The 18,931-nt window shown below is 42.5% G+C and overlaps 2 protein-coding genes and 1 pseudogene across 6 annotated transcripts; 1 reads left to right on the top strand and 2 right to left on the bottom strand.

Moving 5' to 3' along the window:
• Window positions 1–2,014: 2,014 nt before the first annotated feature.
• On the top strand, window positions 2,015–7,451 carry LOC4349913 (coatomer subunit beta-1-like). The gene is made up of 4 exons (NM_001423170.1): window positions 2,015–4,215; window positions 5,100–5,609; window positions 5,989–6,074; window positions 6,837–7,451. Exons 1-4 carry the CDS (start codon window positions 2,158–2,160, stop codon window positions 7,042–7,044), a joined length of 2,862 nt encoding a protein of 953 aa, NP_001410099.1. The 5' UTR covers window positions 2,015–2,157; the 3' UTR covers window positions 7,045–7,451.
• Window positions 7,452–7,493: 42 nt separating this feature from the next.
• Window positions 7,494–11,591, bottom strand: LOC9268671 (probable LRR receptor-like serine/threonine-protein kinase At3g47570; annotated as a pseudogene).
• Window positions 11,592–13,944: 2,353 nt separating this feature from the next.
• LOC4349912 (putative receptor-like protein kinase At3g47110) lies at window positions 13,945–18,791 on the bottom strand. Of its 5 annotated transcripts, none has more exons than XM_066305942.1 (4): window positions 18,304–18,791; window positions 16,285–17,535; window positions 14,749–16,212; window positions 13,945–14,629 (listed from the first exon to the last, which is right to left on the bottom strand). In XM_066305942.1, exons 2-4 carry the CDS (start codon window positions 17,420–17,422, stop codon window positions 14,262–14,264), a joined length of 2,970 nt encoding a protein of 989 aa, XP_066162039.1. In that variant the 5' UTR covers window positions 17,423–17,535; window positions 18,304–18,791; the 3' UTR covers window positions 13,945–14,261. The 5 variants fall into 5 exon arrangements, with proteins under 5 accessions (XP_066162039.1, XP_015615694.1, XP_015615695.1 ...); XM_015760208.3 differs by having other exon boundaries at window positions 16,285–17,454; window positions 17,591–18,650; XM_015760209.3 differs by lacking the exon at window positions 18,304–18,791 and adding an exon at window positions 17,591–17,802 and having other exon boundaries at window positions 14,749–16,200; window positions 16,285–17,454.
• Between the last annotated feature and the right edge of the window lie 140 nt (window positions 18,792–18,931).

The following is an 18,931-nucleotide window of genomic DNA, read 5'->3' as shown; positions in this document are numbered from 1 at the left end:
CTCTAAGCGCTTTCTAATAAATAAGCAGCTAACCATTTACACATGCAAAGTATTTTTTAAGCATAGGCAAGAAAGCGCCTCAGCATGCAAGAAAAAATGGTTGCCAAATTTGCCAGATCCGCATAACGCAGAACACTTGTCAGGCAAAGGGGCCAACACTACTGCTAGAGCATAAAACTCATCGGCTCGACGGCGATTGCCGCGGCCGCGGCAGCCACCCGGCGAGTAGGGAAGCGGAGACCGCGGAGGTGGAGGCGGAGCGAGGCGCGGGCTCGTGGAAGATGGAGCGAGGTGCGGTGCCGGAGGAGCAGGAGGCCGCGGCGGCTGCTCTGACCGCGAGCTCCATGGATGACTGCGACATGGAAGAAGAAGTCGAGGCAGGGGTTGCCAGTTTGCCACTTGCCAGAGTCGGCGTAGGTGGCGGAGTCGTTCTCGGTGCGGCCTTCCATGGCTTCGGCTTCGATCCAGAGGTCCTCCCGCTCCTCCGATGCCTATTAGCCTATCTGTCACCGCCAAGAAGCTCGTTGACGGTTGCCACAGCGCTTGCCTCCACCTTCGCGTCCATTACCGCGGCGCCCGGCTCCGCCTCCTCCGCCAGAATCCTAATTTGTTCGCGCGCCGGCAGCGCGCACTCCCGGTCCACATGGCCCACGTAGGGCGCGCGCGCAATTTTTTTCGCTAACCTATCGTCGTTTTCTTTTTTTTTTTCTCGCAGTTTGATGCCGTATGGGTAGGAGAAAAAATTGTAATTAGTTTTAGTAGTGATTAGTTTCCTATTTTTACTAGTGATTAGTTTACTAGTAATTTTTTAATTTGAACTTAAAAATTGTTAAATTTGGACTTGAAAGTTTTCAAATCTCGAGTTGAAAGTTTTTAATGTCGAGTTAAAAATTTTTAAATCTCAAGTTAAAAGTTTTCAAATTTGAACTTGAAAGTTTTCGAATCTTGAGTTGAAATTTTTCAAATCTGGGTTAAAAGTTTTCAAAATCTGAGTTGAAAGTTTTTAAATCTAAGTTGAAAGTTTTTCAAATTTAAGATGAAAAGTTGAAAGTTTTCAAATTTTGACTTAAAAAATTCAATTTTCGAGTTGAAAGTTTTCAAATTTGGGTTTAAAATTTTGAAAAATTTGACTACAGATATAAATTTCATTTTCAATTTGTTAGTTAAAAAATCTCACGAAAAAAAGAAAATCCTAACTACTACCGTCATTATCTCTAACTAGATTAGTTAACTGCCTTAAGTGTGGAAAAAAACGTGCGTCCCTGACGCGTACGCGCCGACTAGGACCCCCCTCCTCCGCGCCCACCGCCGTGGTGCCCGCCTACGCCTGGCTCGCTGCCCGTTCTTTCCTGCCTCGCCCTGTCATTTTTGAAAACAAGGAGAAAAGTGAGAAAGAGAGAGATAGGAGGAAGTGAGAGAAGAGGGGAGAGAGATGAACTGTTGAAGAGAGGGGGGAGAGAGGAGGAAGAAGAGGAGGGTTGAGAATGACACATGGGGCTTACGTGGGCCCCACCATTTATATATTTTTTTTGAAGCTAATATGTGGGTCCCATGAGGTTTATTATTTTTTCGAATCAAATTACCACGTAATCGACATGTCAATGCCACATTAGATGAAGACCAAAGTCAAATTAGCCACGTCAGCCAAAACCGCTGTCCAAACCACCGAGTGATCTCATCTGCACTGGTTTTGACAGTTGAGGGACCCGTTGTATCTGGTTTTGAAGGACGAAAATTGGATTCTTTGAAGGATGAAAATTGGATTCGTTAACAAGTTAAGGGACCTTAGATGAACTTATTCCTCTGGATAATGACAACCTTACCCTTACCCGATTGCATCCGGCCCGTTGTTCGTATGGCGTAATAGTCCGAAAGACCAGGCTGCAGAAGGCCGTTTGTTTTAATGGGCCAAAATATATCGGCCTTTTTCATTCGGCCCAAGAAGAGAGAGAGCGCGTCTACCGGTGGGTGCCCCCCCGCACCGCACCGAACAGCCCACTCTTTTTTTCTCTTCTTCGTCTTCGTCTTCCCCGTGCCGCATAGGCATAGAGAGGCTTCTCCCCCCCAGATCCGATCCCCGCACAGAGCCCAGATCCACCGACCACTCCCCCAGATCCACCCCCCACCGGCGGCCGTGCAGCGGCGGCGTCGGCGGCCATGGAGAAGCCATGCACCCTCCTGGTCCACTTCGACAAGGGCTCCCCCTCCATGGCCAACGAGATCAAGGCCGACCTCGAGGGCAGCGACGTCGCCGCCAAGGTCGACGCCATGAAGCGCGCCATCATGCTGCTCCTCAACGGCGAGACCCTCCCCCACCTCTTCATCACCGTCGTCCGCTACGTCCTCCCCTCCGAGGACCACACCATCCAGAAGCTCCTCCTCCTCTACCTCGAGATCGTCGACAAGCGCGACGTCGCCTCCGGCAAGGTACTCCCGGAGATGATCCTCATCTGCCAGAACCTCCGCAACAACCTCCAGCACCCCAACGAGTACATCCGCGGGGTCACGCTGCGCTTCCTCTGCCGCCTCAACGAGCCCGAGCTGCTCGAGCCGCTCATCCCGTCCATCCTCGCCAACCTCGACCACCGCCACCACTTCATCCGCAGGCACGCGCTCTCCGCGATCTCCGCCATCTACCGCCTCCCGCACGGCGACCAGCTCCTCCCCGACGCGCCCGAGGTCGTCGAGCGCGCGCTCACCGGGGAGCAGGACGCGTCCGCGCGCCGGAACGGGTTCCTCATGCTCTGCGCCTGCGCGCAGGAGCGCGCCGTCGCGTACCTGCTCACCAACGCCGAGCGCGTCGCCGAGTGGCCTGATCTCCTCCAGATGGCTGCCGTCGATCTCATCCGCAAGGTCTGCCGCTCGCCCAACCGCGCTGACAAGGGAAGGTATATCAAGATTATCATCTCCCTCCTCTCCGCGCCCAACAGTGCCGTCGTGTACGAGTCCGCCGGCGCGCTCGTGTCGCTGTCGTCGGCGCCCACTGCCGTGCGTGCTGCTGCCAACACCTACTGCCAGCTGCTGTCGTCGCAGAGCGACAACAATGTGAAGCTTATTGTCCTTGACCGCCTGCACGAGCTGCGTGCCTCGCACCGTGATGTCATGGTGGATGTGGTCATGGATGTGCTGCGTGCGCTATCTAGCCCCAATGTGGATGTCAGGAGGAAGGTGCTTGATTTGGTGCTTGATCTGCTTACCCCCCGAAATGTGGAGGAGGTGGTGATGTACCTCAAGAAGGAGGTTGTTAAGACACAGGCCGGGGATCTCGAGAAGGGTGGTGAGTACCGGCAGATGCTGGTGCAGGCGATCCATTCCTGCGCTGTCGAGTACCCAGAGGTGGCTGGATCGGTGGTCCACCTCCTCATGGACTTCCTTGGTGACACTAATGTTGCTGCAGCGGTTGATGTTGTTTTGTTTGTGCGCGAGATCATTGAGACCAACCCCAAGCTCCGTGTGTCAATGATTCAGAGGCTGATTGATACATTTTATCAGATCCGTGCATCCCGTGTCTGCTCATGTGCTCTCTGGATCCTTGGGGAGTACTCCCTTTCACTATCTGAGGTTGAGAGTGCCATTTCCACCATCAAGCAGTGCCTTGGTGATCTGCCATTCTACACTGTCTCTGAGGAAGGAGAATCAACTGATGCGTCAAAGCCAGCCCAGCCTGTGGTGAACTCTGTCACAGTATCTTCTAGGAGGCCTGTTGTTCTTGCAGATGGTACTTATGCCACACAGAGTGCTGCCACAGAGACTGCCATTTCGTCTCCAGCTGTTGCTCCAGGGTCACTGAGTTCCACACAGAATCTCAGATCTCTCATTCTGTCTGGTGATTTCTTTTTAGCTGCTGTTGTTGCCTGTACCCTCACCAAGCTTGTGCTGAGGCTGGAGGAGGTCCAGCCATCAAAGGCTGAAGCAAACAAGGCTTCTACTGGGGCCTTGCTGATCATGGTGTCCATACTGCAGTTGGGGCAGTCCTCGTACCTTCCCCACCCTATTGACAATGACTCATATGATAGGATTGTGCTCTGTGTGAGGTTGCTTTGCAATACTGGTGATGATGTGAGGAAGGTCTGGTTGCAGTCATGCCGCCAGAGCTTTACAAAGATGCTTGCTGAAAAACAATTCCGAGAGACTGAGGAGATGAAGGCCAAGGCGCAGATCTCTCATGCCCAGCCTGATGATCTCATTGATTTCTACCACCTGAAGAGCCGGAGGGTAAGCTTATTTCACTGTTTGCTTTATAGAATCCACATCATCCATATGTATTGGCTAATAGTGGGTATCAGCTGTTTACAAACATCCAAAGCTTAATCAAACCACATAATGACACGTGCATTGATAATGCCAATTATCGGTCATCTGTTGATGTTGCATATCCTTAACAAATGAAAGAATGATTAAGTCTAGTGTTCAGGTTGAAATGAAGCATTTCCTATTGGTGAGTGCTAGACATAGAATTTGAACAATTGTGTACAATCGAGTGTACTGCTACAAGTAACTTCTAAACATTCAAAAGAAAAAGGCCTATCAATATCCTTCTCCTGTCTCAATTAGATTTTACTTAACCAGATGTCAGATGTCATTAACAGGTTCTGTGTGGGTGTTTACTTTATTGTTCCACGAATATTATACCCGATAGACAATATCATTTTCCTTCTCTGTTTTGTGTTTCAGTGAATGGTCCCAATACTCCCATGCCCCATCAAATTATAAACTGAATATGTCTTGTAGTACTAGTAAGTATTAACATGGATAGTTAAATACTTCAATTGATGGCTACATAAGTGTTCTGTTGGATTTGTTATTATTCTGGTTCAGGAATCAAATTATCCAAATATTCTGCATGCTTTTAAAATTTAAAGGTAATAATTAAGCAGAAAACTTGATTCTCTGTAAGAATATTTGGATAGGCTTGTGTAGACTATTCTGACAGAAATGGGCATGGAACATTTTGTTTGTACAGTAGAGATTTAATGTTATTGTTTAATATGGTAACACATGGACTGACGTGTTACTATGTTACTGTTTTTTCCTGTCTAGTATTTGAAAAGATGGCCTGCGGTTCTTTCTTCACTAAAACATGCCATTCATTCTTGCAGGGAATGAGCCAACTTGAGTTGGAAGATGCAGTCCAAGATGATTTGAAGGCTGCTACTGGTGAATTTACAAAAGATGCAGATGACGCAAACAGACTGAATCGCATTCTTCAACTAACAGGGTTCAGTGATCCTGTGTATGCTGAAGCATATGTAACTGTTCACCACTATGATATTGTGCTTGATGTTACAGTCATAAACCGAACAAAGGAAACACTTCAGAACTTGTGCTTGGAGTTAGCAACAATGGGTGATCTCAAACTTGTTGACCGCCCCCAGAATTACACGCTGGCTCCTGAGTCAAGCAAGCAAATTCGGGCCAACATCAAGGTTTCATCAACAGAGACGGGAGTTATATTCGGTAACATTGTTTATGAGACCTCAAATGTAATGGAGCGATCAGTGGTGGTCCTAAACGATATTCACATTGACATCATGGATTATATCTCACCTGCTACTTGTGCCGATGTTGCTTTCCGGAACATGTGGGCAGAATTTGAGTGGGAAAACAAGGTAGGGTTCTTTCTCAAGCTTCAGCTTTTGCAAATGCTTGTTTTACAAGATTCTTTCATGTATTATTTGCAGCTGCTAGATTTTCTTCTTCACTGTGATCTTTTTGTCTGGCTCCTCTTTATTAACATATTCTTTTACTTCTGTTATTAGCTTGTGAACACCAAAATTGTAATTCACTATTTGTGTTATGAAGAGGTAACATTGTGGGGGACTGGTGGTGGGTTACTTCTGTTTTATTTTGGAATGACTTTGTCTAGTAATTCTGACTAGCGGTTTGTTTATGCTGGTTGTTGTCGATTTGTTGTGATCATGTCCATTTGTTAATGTATAACTGATCTTTTTGGCTTAATATGACTATTATTATTTCCTTGTTCATTAGGTGGCTGTGAACACTGTCATTCAGGATGAGAAGGAATTTTTGGATCATATCATCAAATCGACAAATATGAAGTGTCTAACACCACCGTAAGTTACAATGAAACTATTCTTCCACATTAACAGGCAGTTAGGGTTATTTCTTCTTTGATATACTGCATTTGTCTCCATGGGTACAGCCTTGTACATACACAACTGTTAATTGGAAAGTCGCCCACTTTTCTCTTATGCATGTGCCAGATAAACTAGAGTAATGGTGTGCACTTGCGCTGTACATTAAGCATATAAGGCTGGTCAACTTGGGCCAAGAGTAGCTTCTGCATTATTTCCTAGTTACTTAATAAAGATATACCAGGTGCTTTGGTTTATATACTAGAATGGGATGGTTGTGGACCTGTTTTGCTATTGAGAACTGGGCGTAGGGTCTCACAAACTAGACACGTGATTTAGTTTCCATCCTACCAAACCAACATTGCACGCGTAATAAATCAAATATGCTGAATCTATTTTTAATCATTTTATTAGCAGCTATTCTTTTGAGACACCTTTATAGGATATCAGAAACTAGAACAACCCAAATGGTCAAAATATCTGTACATGGCTTGTAGTAAGTACATGGTTGGTTAGTTTGGTGTAGCTAAACAGAATAATCTCACTGCAAGAACCCCTCTTTTGTCTTGATGGAGTGAATTGGTTGAATCATGTTCTTTTTCCCTCACCAATTTATTTATCTGAGTGTCATATTTACATTTTTCCAACATCAAAGCTGGGTTCTTCATAGCATGTCTAATGCCACTGCTGCTTGGTTGCTAATACCGCTGACCCTATTATACTTGTATATGATAACATCAGATCTGCGCTTGATGGAGAATGTGGGTTTATCGCTGCTAATCTCTATGCCAAGAGTGTTTTTGGTGAGGATGCATTGGTGAACATCAGCGTTGAAAAGCAAGCCGATGGCAAGCTGAGTGGCTATATCAGAATACGGAGTAAGACCCAAGGAATCGCCCTCAGCTTAGGCGACAAGATCACCCTCAAACAGAAGGGAGGCAGCAGTTAACTGAGCTGTGACGAAGACGTCACACGTATATCAAATTATTACAAAGGCCCATCCGAACTCAATTTTTGCTACTCCCAATTTTCATGAGTTGTCAGTTGTTGTCAATTTGTTTGAGTTGGAATGACAGGCAGTAGAGATTATCCTACATGAACATCATTGTGTAGCCTTGTATTGTTTTTAGCTTACAAAACCGTGATATGTGCTCCCAGATGTTTTATGATACTGTCTATTCTTTGCTCACCTTTGTACTCCCCCTGAGACTTCGACTTCAATCCTGGTGTTGATCTTTCTTGATGTCCCCTAAATGCCATGTACCTGATCAAAATAAAATATGAGAAGGCAATTGTTTTACACTTCAGTATTTTGTCATGCGAGTTATTTCATTAGCATAATTTGATAAGCAACAATATTAGTTTCCGTTTTCTTGACATAGCAGATGGAACACTGTATTAACAAGAACTGATATCATTACAGAAACATTTGGAACACAGTAAATTATGTACCGGATGCATCAGTGGCATGTGATGCCGGTACTCCATGCATCAACTACATTTATGATGGTACAAAAATCATGCCATTATAGTTCGTTCACAAATTATCCAGGGAAAAAGTACTGATCTCAGATAATTTTCCCCTCGTATCCATCAGTGATCTGTTTCTTCAATCTCAGATGGAATCATCAGTGATCTGTTTCTTCAATCTTCAGTCTCCTCTCAGATATTCATCCCTGATTCCATGCAGCTTGGAGGCCACCTCCTGCATGCTCATGCGCTCGCTTGGGACCAACCTGGTGCAATTAAGTCCAATATTTAGCACAGAAAGCAGGCAATTGACTTCATTCTTCTCAACATCCGTTGGGGTTTCGTGCCAAATGTGCAACTCCTGCAGCAGCTGAGGATCAACAATCTGCAACATCTCAGGCAAGTTGATCTCTGTATACTTTACAATGCTCAGTCCGTCCTTAAACATGTCATCCGTCGGCTTCTTTCGAATGAATATCTCGAGGAGAACAATTCCGAAGCTGTAAACATCCGAGGCAGTTGAAACTTGACCATCCTCAGCACATTCTGTAGATCAGAAAAGGAAGAGTTTAGTTCCCACTAATTCACATGCTCACATTAATATGAAAAAATTGCAATGTGTCAGTCAAATAGCAAGAAATGTCAATGCATAATTCACAATACCTGGAGCAACATATCCTATAGTTCCCTTTATTGCAATAGAAGAGGTCGAATTTGAGTTGACAAAAGATGATGTGGCAGAATCAGATTTGAACCTTGCTAGTCCAAAGTCTCCAACATGAGCCGTCATGTCATCATTTAGAAGGATGTGGCTAGGTTTTATATCACTGTGAACAATGGTTCCTTGGTGGTTATGATGCAAGTATGCCAATGCATCTGACACATCCACTGCAATGCTTAACCTTTGAGCAAGTGAAACATTGCGCAGATTTGAAGATCCATCACCATCTCGAGTTGAGTATAGTAAATTATGCAAGTCCCCTTGTGGCATAAATTCATAGACTAGGGCTTTGAAATCATTTCCAGCTGAATCAATACTGGAGCATGCAGTAAGGATAGTGACTAGATTGCGATGTCGTACATTTTTCAGGGCATTACATTCTGCGATGAAGCTCTTTCCTGCTCCCCTAGTTTCAAGATTGAAGACTTTCACTGCAACCACATTTCTCCCTTCAAATAATTTCCCTTGATATACAGAGCCATATCTTCCTCTGCCACTTAGATTGGATGTGGAGAACCCCTCAGTTGCTCTGACAAGATCATGATAAGAAACTTTGGGAAATTTCCTACCAAATGAGGGTGAAGAGATAGACTGTCTCTTATGTTTTCTCTTACAGAACCACATAATAGAGATCGCAGCAACAAGTGACACCATGATGGTCATTGGGAGTACTACTTTCAGCAAAATAGATTGTTTATGCTTAACTGAATCCAAAGGCTTGTTAGAACAGGTGAGTAGGTGTAGCTCCAGTGACCCCCCACAAAGTCCTTCATTTCCATCAACCCGCATAGCAGTTGCATTCTTGAAGATGCCTTTGGTTGGGACCTCACCCTTAAGATTATTGAATGATAAATCTAGTTGCTCAAGAAGTTGTAGGTTTCCAAGAGAAGCCGGTATCGATCCAGTCAGGTTGTTGTTAGATAATTTGAGAACTTTTAGAGTCTTTATGTTGCCCAGAGTTGTAGGGATGCTTCCACTGAAAACATTATGGTCCAATTCGATGTCTTCCAAACTTTCACAATTACCCAAAGTGCTAGGAATATACCCGGTTATATTATTTGACGAAAGCTGCAGATATGTGAGTTGTTTTGCGTTGCCAATGTCATCATGAAGGGGTGCATCTAAATTATTGAAAGATAAACTAATCTTCCTTATGGTTGGAATTCTGAATATCTCCTCTGGTATGCTGCCATGTAGACTATTGTTGGACATACTCAATACACTAAGAACGTTGAGTTTTCCCAAACTAGAGGGTATATATCCATATAACTGGTTGGATTCTAGAAAGAGTTCTTCCAACATAGATATGTTTGCTAGGGATGATGGAATAAGTCCTGTGAAAAAGTTGTTTGCCAACTCTATTCCCTGTAAATTTTGTAGAGATCCAAGCCATTCAGGAACAATGCCGGTAAATTTGTTATCTTCCAATCCTAACATCGTTAGGCCAGGAAGGTTTGCTATGCCAAAAGGAAAATCTCCTGATAATTTATTTGTTCCCAAGAGCAGATGTTGAAGTTGAACAGAAAGGTTGCCTAATGAACTTGGCACATGGCCTTCCAGAAGATTGTCCTTCATCGAGAAAATGTTCAGCTCACTGCAGTTGGCTAAGCTTGTCATAAACTCCCAATCTTGCTTGCTACGAGCTTGGAGTCGGTGGTGCTCAAGATTTAACCATGATAGTTCGGTAAGTTTGCCAATGGAGGTAGGTATGATTCCAGTGAAATAATTCAGTGCTATATCCAACATATATAGTTTGGAAGCATTTGCAAGTGAATTTGGGATATGTCCTTGAAAGAGGTTCGCGGCTAAACCAAGATCTTGGAGATTTGGTAGATATGTGAAGAGATTTGATGGTAACTCACCACTAAGATTATTATAAGCGAGGCTAAGACCGGTGAGAGTAGAAATGTTTAAGATGGCTTGTGGAAACTTACCTTCTAATTTGTTCGCACCGGCATACAGGACCTTCAGATTCGGCAACTTGGCAAACTCATTTGGGATGTTTCCCTCAATTTGGTTGGAAACAAAGATAAGTTCTTTCAGAGATGTGATATTGGCAAGATAAGAAGGAATGGTTCCGGTGAGGTTATTGTTGTAAAGCTGCAATTGTTGAAGATGAGGAGGGAGAATATTAGGTATCTGTCCAACTAGATCATTACTATCCAGCCATATCGCCTTCAGGTTGGAACAATTTGTCAGATCAGGTATCATTCCTTGCAATGTGTTGTTACTCAAGTAGAGGAATTGGAGGCGATGCAGGTAACCAAAGGATGAAGGAATCTCTCCAGTTAACGAGTTTGTTGGCAGGAGCAGAAACTTCAGAAATGTGAGGTTTCCAAGTGAAGGAGAAATCTTCCCTACTAAACCTCGATTTGTAAGATTCAGAGAAGTGACACGGCGAGGCGTCTTCACCCTGCACAAGACTCCTTCCCAATTGCAAAGGAGAGTGCTGTCATTCCATGACATGAGGGCTTTCTGTGGATCCATGCTGATTCCTTTCTTGAATTCAAGAAGTGACCGTCGATCTATCTCACTTTCATTTAAGGAGTTGCAGATAACAGCTTCTGAACTCCAGGCTATGAGCACGAGGAGAAGCAGACCAATTGGCATGACCTTCATATCTGGCTAGCTGAAGCTATCTTTGGTGATCTTAGACCTTGGTTACATGCATAAACAAGAGCAGATGAAATTTAGATATATTGAATTTATTTTAGCAAGTGTTCATTTGTGTTATGTGGAGATTATTCTTTTTACATTGTTCTTCCATATGCTTTAATTTCTTAAACCAAGATTCAAAAACAATGGAGGAGGTGATGGGCACCAAAACCATTTGAAAACTAACTAAAACCTTTCAAAAAAGCATCATGTTTCTTTGATTTGGAAGTTTGGCACATAGGCGTAGCCTCAAGCATGCAACCATTATCTAATGTTAAATATTCAGAAATCCAGAAAACACAAACATATCCAGATGGTCCTTTTTTTAGAAAAAAAAATCTTGCAGAATGAGATGACAAAGAAAACTATCTGGGCATGTGTGTGTTTGTTTACTGCCTGGGATTTGGGAGTGTGGAATTCACCTTGTTACTGCCAATGACTTGAGTGCAGGGTTTGCTTCCTGTTACTGACGATCCGGCCGACTCGTGCTGGTGTTCTTGACCTCTGCCAGCTGCTTGCTAGCTCTGCTCTCATGGAGTCATGGTCAGTTTCCTCCGGTTCACAGGTTCTTCTCTCTCTCCTACCTTGGTGGGGAGGCCCTTAGCTGTACATTTTCCATCTCTCTCTGGTCAGGGAGCTCTTGGATGTAATTGCTTGGAAGGGTTCCTTGGTTGCTCTGGTTAATCTGCTCTGTGGTTGTGGTCGTGGTTGGATGCTGCTGGTTACTCCCTCTGTCCAAAATAAAACTCAAATCCTAGGGATAAGCCTAGACACATATCTATCTAGATTCATTCCTAGGATTTAAGTCTTTTTTAACATAGGGAGTAGATATGAAAGGGCGACAGATATTTACCTTCCTCCCTCTTTTTCATCTCAATATCTAGTGCTAGCTCTCACTAATTGATGCAAAAAAAAAATCATCAGCATTTCTTAGAGAACATTTCAAAATCACTTGTCAACTCTCTAATATTTAGTTTATGGGCAAATTCCTTGTGTGTCCATAAGTTTTCACTCAACCATTTCTATGCCCCTAAATTTTATACCATCCCTTGGATTGCCCTGAGTTTTATTATTTGATCCCTTCTATACTCATTTCGTTAGTTGACCACTAGTTAACCATTAGATTTTTCTTAAATGACTATGTTGCCCCTCTATTAGTCTCATAAGTATATATATCAACTACTTTTAAACACAAATATCAATGTGAAAAAAATAATTTATAATAACACCAAGTAGGACAAAATTATTTGAAAGCAAATTTGAATTCAGAATTTAAATCTTCATACAAAACTATTCTTTTTATCAAACCCATACAAGAGTTTTACCAAGAAATTGAAAACCATGATTATTTTTTATTTAGATTTAAATTTTGGTGAAAATATTCTATGATTTTCATCAAATCTGATTTGAAATTTATTAAAAAAGAAATAAATTCCGATTTCCAAATTTTTTTGTCAAATAATTATATCCCCATCATTTTTCGTACAAAATAATCTTTTTTATATCGAGGATTGTACTTTTCTCAATAAGCTTGCATTTTTTTTAGATAATAATAAGCTAGTACATGAGTATAAGAGATGGCAATATAGTCATTTTGATGAAAAGTCAAGAGTTAGCCCATGAACAATTAGCAGAATGTGTATAAAGGAGATCAAAATAAAACTCAGAAGCACATAGGGGATTAGATAAACTGACTATCCATCGGGTGATTTCTAGCAAGAAATCACCCATATTTTTTCTACCATTAAATTTACATCCAACGGACTACAAAAGAAAATAACAAATATATATTTACTTACACGGTATTTTTATTAAAATACAGTGTACTTACATGTTATATCAACTGAATTTACAAATGTAATTTTAGCTATATAGGACTGTAATTTTATATTTTAAAGAAAATAACAAATACATATAACATTTTTATCAAAATTACAGTGCACTTACATGTCATATCGACTGAATTTACAAATGTAATTTTAGTTATACAGGACTGTAATTTTGTATTTTAATTAAAATAACAAATACATATTTACTTGCACATCATTTTTATTAAAATTACAGTGCACTTATATATCATATCAACTGAATTTACATATGTAATTTTAGTTAAATAGGACTGTAATTTTAGTTAGAGAGAAGAACGTATGAGAAAGAAAGAGTGATTCCGGGCAAAGTTAGCGAGAGAAGAAAAAAACAGACGCAAATCGAAAATTGGTACCGTGAAAAAAAAACCGGGCCCAAGGATCGAACCACGGCCTTATCTACGCTGACCATGCATGTAGCCTCCACCATCGTGCACAAATCTTGGCGCACACATAGTGCGGCCAAAAATACCATGAAATCGCTCGGAAAGAATCACGCGACAGATTTCTAGCGAAATCGATTAGTTATTATTAGAAGCATATTGAGCGGAAACTCATGAACACATGAGTATATTTTTTTCTTAATTTATTTATTTGTGCATTTAAATAATTATTATACACTTAATTTCATCCATCATTCATCGACACTTTAGAACATACCTGATGAATGCCTGCGGATACGACCTTATTCATCATGCCAACGGCCAACCGTATAGATGTATACTTCTTTAATGCTAACTATTCTATCACGTGTGACGTGGCTGCCTCATCGCCAAATTCTGAACAAGAGTAAGGACTGACATATCACTGTTGAATACGAAGACATACCACAGAAATACTCAGGCTTGTAACATCATGCATTAAATATGAAAAACTCAGTCGCACCAACTCATTTCATATGTCTGTCCTACTGGCACGAGCTCATAGTCTCTAAAAAAACAAACCTAATACGACACGTTTTAGTACTGTATATTTAGAAAGAAGATATGTTCTATCCAAATTCGTTATACTCCTATTTATTACTACCACCATCCTAAGATATAAGAGATTTTAGAGGAATGTGATGTGACACATCCTAGACTACTACGAATCTAGATAGACTCCCTATCTAAATATAAAAGATTTTAGAGGGGTGTGGTACATCGGTCGGCATCTTCGCCGTCCCGGTGAAAAAAGAATTGCTGTCAACACAACACTCACTGTCATGGAGAACTGTTGTCATTACATAAACTTCGACACATTGTAAATTATGTACTAGATGCATTAGTGCCATTTGAGAAGATGGCGCCGGATCTATGCATAATTTGAGATTTTCTACTCCATGCATCATAAACAACACTTTTCATGGCACAAAATCGTGACATGTGTTCGTTGGTTCTAGTTGTGACTCACACAGACAAATGATCGTTCGTTCGCAAGTTATTCAGGAAAAAACTGAAACTATTATCTGCTTCTTCAGTATCCTCTCAGATATTCATCCCTAATTCCATGCAGCTTGGAGGCCACCTCCTGCATGCTCATGCGCTCGCCCGGGACCAACTTGGTGCAATGAAGTCCAATATTTAGCACAGAAAGCAGGCAACACACTTCATTTTTCTCAACATTAATTGAGGTTTCTTGGCAGATGTCTAGTTCTCGGAGCAGCTGTGGGTCAACAATCTGCAACATCTTATCAGGGAAATTGATCTCTGTATACTTTGAGATGCTCAGTCCATCCTTGAACATGTCATCTGTCGGCTTCCTTCGAATGAATATTTCGAGGAGAACAATTCCAAAGCTGTAGATGTCCGAGGCGGTTGAAACTCGACCACCCCCAGCACATTCTGTAAATCACAAATAGGAAGGGTTTACTCCCCATTATTTCACATGTTCACATGAATATACAAAAATTTGGAATGTGCCAGTCAACTTCAAAGAGAATTCAATGTGAAATGAGCAATACCTGGAGCAACATATCCTATGGTTCCCTTTATTGCAAAGGAAGAAGTCAAACTTGAGTCACCAAAAGATGATGCTGCGGAATCAGATTTGAATGCTGCTAGTCCAAAGTCTCCAACATGAGCTGTCATATTATCATCGAGAAGAATGTTGCTAGGTTTTAGATCACTGTGAACAATGCTTCCTTGATGGTTATGGTGTAGGTATGCCAATGCATCTGATACGTCCACCGCGATGTTTAATCTTTGAGCAAGGGAAACATAGGACAAATTTGAAGATCCATTGCCATCTCGAGTTGAGTATAGTAAGTTATGTAAGTCCCCTCGTGGCATAAATTCATACACTAGGGCTTTAAAATCATTTCCAGATGAATCAATACTGGAGCATGCAGTAAGGATAGTGATTAGATTACGATGTCGCACATTTTTCAGGGCATTACATTCTGCGATAAAACTCTTGCCTGCACCCCTTGTTTCAAGATTGAAGACTTTCACGGCAACCAAATTCCTCTCTGGAAATAGTTTCCCCTGATATACAGAACCATATCTTCCTCTGCCAATTAAATTGGATGCAGAGAATCCCTCTGTTGCTCTCACAAGATCACTGTAAGAAACTTTGGGAAATTTCCTGCCAAATGAAGGTGAAGAAATAGACTGTCTGTTTTGTTTTCTATTCCAGAACCACATAATAGAGATGGCGATGACAAGTGAAGTCATGATAGCTATTGGGAGAGCTACTTTCAGAAAAATAAATTGCTTATGCTTAACTGAATTCAAAGGAGTGCTAGAACAAGTGAGTAGGTGTAGCTCCAGGGAACCCCCACAAAGTCCTGGATTTCCACCAACCCTTATAGCAGTTGTGTTCTTGAATATACCTTTTGTTGGGACCTCTCCCTTAAGATTGTTGAATGATAGGTCTAGTTGTTCAACAAGTTGTAGGTTACCAAGTGATGCCGGTATTGATCCAGACAGGTTGTTGTAAGACAAGTTGAGAACTTTTAGAGTCTTTATGTTTTCTAGAGATGCAGGGATGCTTCCACTGAAAACGTTGTGGTCCAACTCTATGTCTTCCAAACTTTCAGAGTCACCCAAAGTGCTAGGAATATATCCAGATATATTATTTGATGAAAGCTGAAGATATGTGAGTTGTTTTGCCTTGCCAATGTCATTATGGAGGGGTGCATCTAGATTGTTGAAAGATAAGCTAATTTGCACTATGGTTGGAATTCTGAAGATCTCCTTTGGTATGCTACCATGAAGATTATTGTTCGAGACAATCAATACTTGAAGGATTGGGAGGGTTCCAAAGCTTGGTGGTAATTGGCCAACTAACTGGTTTGAGTCTAAATATAGTTCTCCCAATTGAGACAGATTTGAGAAAGATGATGGGATGGCTCCAGTAAAGAAATTGCTACCCAAAGATACCTTTTGCAAAGTTTTGATGGTTCCAAGCCATTCTGGAAGCACACCTGTAAATAGATTAGCACCCAACGCCACAATAATCAGGTTCTGAAGGTTTGCTATACCTGAAGGAAAATCACCTGAAAGTTTACTTTCTGCCAAGTGTAGCTCCTGGAGTTGATCAGAAAGGTTACCCAACGAACTAGGCACATGCCCTTGTAGACGGTTCCCAGTCATGGAGAAAACTTGTAGCTCAGTGCAGTTGCCCAAGCTTTGCAGAAACTCCCAATCTTGTTCTCTATGTGCTTGGAGCTGATTCCATTCAAGATTCAACATCTGGAGCTTGTTAAGTTCCCCAATTGTTCTAGGCACCAATCCGGTGAAATTGTTATTTGATAACTCAAGGAAATATAAATTGGAAGCGTTTGTCAGTGAACTGGGAATACGCCCATGAAAGAAGTTGACAGGCAATTCAAATATCTCAAGATTGGGCAGAGCGCTACCGAGATTGGATGGAACCTCTCCACTTAGATGATTAAGGCCAAGGCTAAGGTTAATGAGAGTAGAAAGATTCAAGAGGACTTGTGGAAAGCTACCTGACAGTTGATTAGAACCCACATAAAGAGTCTGAAGGTTGGGTAACTTCGCAAACTCATTCGGAATGTTCCCTTCTATGTGATTATACACGCAACTAAGCACATTCAGTGAGGTGATGTTGGCAAGAGAAGCAGGGATTGTACCTGTCAGATTATTGATTGAAAGTTGCAGCTGTTGAAGATTAGGAGGCCAATCTGCAGGAAACTGCCCAGTTAGGTTGTTCCTGTGCACCCACAGAACCTTGAGCTCTGAGCAGTTTGCAAAGCTTGGTATGCTTCCTTGCAGTGTGTTGCCACTCAAGTAAAGATACTGGAGGCGACGCAAATGTCCAAGGGAAGGAGGGATTTCTCCAGAGAGTGCATTTTTGAGCAGTGCAAGATACTTCAGGAATGTTAGGTTCCCAAGTGAAGGAGAGATGTGCCCTACTAGAGCTCGGTTTGTAAGATTAAGGGAGGTGACACGACCTGGATTCTTCAGACTGCATGAGACACCTTCCCAGCTGCAGTAGTTGGTGCTATCATTCCAGGAGATCAAGGATTGCTGCGGATCAAGACTGATTGCCTTCTTGAATTCAAGAAGTGACAGCTGATCTGTTCCATTTCCAAAAGTTGAGCAGATGACTGCATGTGAGCTGCAAGCCATCAGAACCAAGATCAACTGTCCAACTGCAGTAATCTTCATGGCAATCAAGTTCTGGCGAATATTGATCAATCCTGCTCGTATGCATGGACAATAGAACGGGGAAAGTTCAGATATTCAGGAAACATTGCCAAATACTCAGACATTCAGACTATCTGAAAAAAAATGAAACAAGCAAAACAAACATTCAGTGGTTGGTAATTGATGTACCTGAATGATATAGCTTGTGATACGTTCCTTTTTGTGAAGACAAATGCTTTCTGCTATGTTCCATCGGCAAGATTTAAAAGAAGTGGCAGTGTTGACTAATGCAACCATGCAAGTAAAAAAGAAAAGGCTGGATACGAAAGGAGGTACTTTCATATCGATGGTATTAAGCATGAGTGAGTCACTGAGTCTCGAACCCGGGCCGGCTAGCCCACCAACTTTTAGTGCAAGTGAGACATGGACGGGCTCATCTTGTACCTACTACGGAATACCAATGCTTGAAACCAGCAAGGTATGCATTATCTAAAACCAAAGAAAATATGTTTGCAACCTAATCCAGTCCGCGTGCTGAGCTTAGCTTTTACATCCAGTCCGCGTGCTGAGCTTAGTTTTACTTGGACATCATAGTCACCATCCAAGAGTCAAATTCAGAGGATCTCATTCCGAATTTTTTTCACATGATAACCTGGAAGGCATGCTTGCATTATCTAATAATAAACTGATTAAACAAAAGCTTGCAAGTTGCAACCCTGATTCAACCTGCGTGCTTAACCTAAGTTTGTTCGGACTCCATTGTCGCCATCTAGGAGTCAAATTTCAGAGTATCATTTCGAATCCTCTACACATGAAGACATATTCTCCAACATATAAAATGCACTAGTTTAGTCATTAGCAGTGAAATGTTGACTTGGGAGGAAGAACTAGAAGAGAGGCACCTGTTCACCACGATTTCCGGACATTTTTACTCGGGTGGAATAAAATAGGCTTCGCTTCTTAAGCTTCTCCGAAACGCGGCCATGCTCCTCCTAGGTTAGAACAAATCACCAAATTAACAAAATTCCCCAACTCCAAATCAACCTTCGTCCTCTCTTTCGCTCTCTCTCGCTCTCAATAAAAAAAAAGGATAAGAAACTCCCTGTGGTGTGCTGCGCGAACCGCGAGCTGGAGCAGGCGGCGGACGGCCGGAGTCCGGACGGCGCACGGCGCGCGGCGCGGGAAGAGGCCCTCATCCAGGTGGGTCGCGTGGAGCCTGAGGAATGTAGGAGAGGCTGTGTGAGGAGCAGATGAAGCAATGTCGACCAGGAGTGGCCGCGTGGAGCCAAGTACTCGACTCTTGAGGCGGCGGCGGCGGCGGCGGGGGTTTGCCGGAGGGCGGACGGGCGCCGCCGGTTGCCGGAGAGGAGGTTGGGAGGGAGAGCAGCGCGATTTGACATAAACCCCCATCTTCTATTATATAATTAAAGGAATAAAAAAAAAAGGAGACTTCACGTTCGCTCTCGTGGCCTAAAAATTCTCATATTAATCGGAGAAAAAGAAAATACAGAGTCCATATAGAAATACAAT

Source organism: Oryza sativa, chromosome 11 (genome assembly GCF_034140825.1).
Source record: "Oryza sativa Japonica Group chromosome 11, ASM3414082v1".
NCBI classification, from domain to species: Eukaryota; Viridiplantae; Streptophyta; class Magnoliopsida; order Poales; family Poaceae; genus Oryza; species Oryza sativa.
Note: the sequence above shows the minus strand (reverse complement) of the source record. Positions and strands in the feature narration are given on the sequence as shown.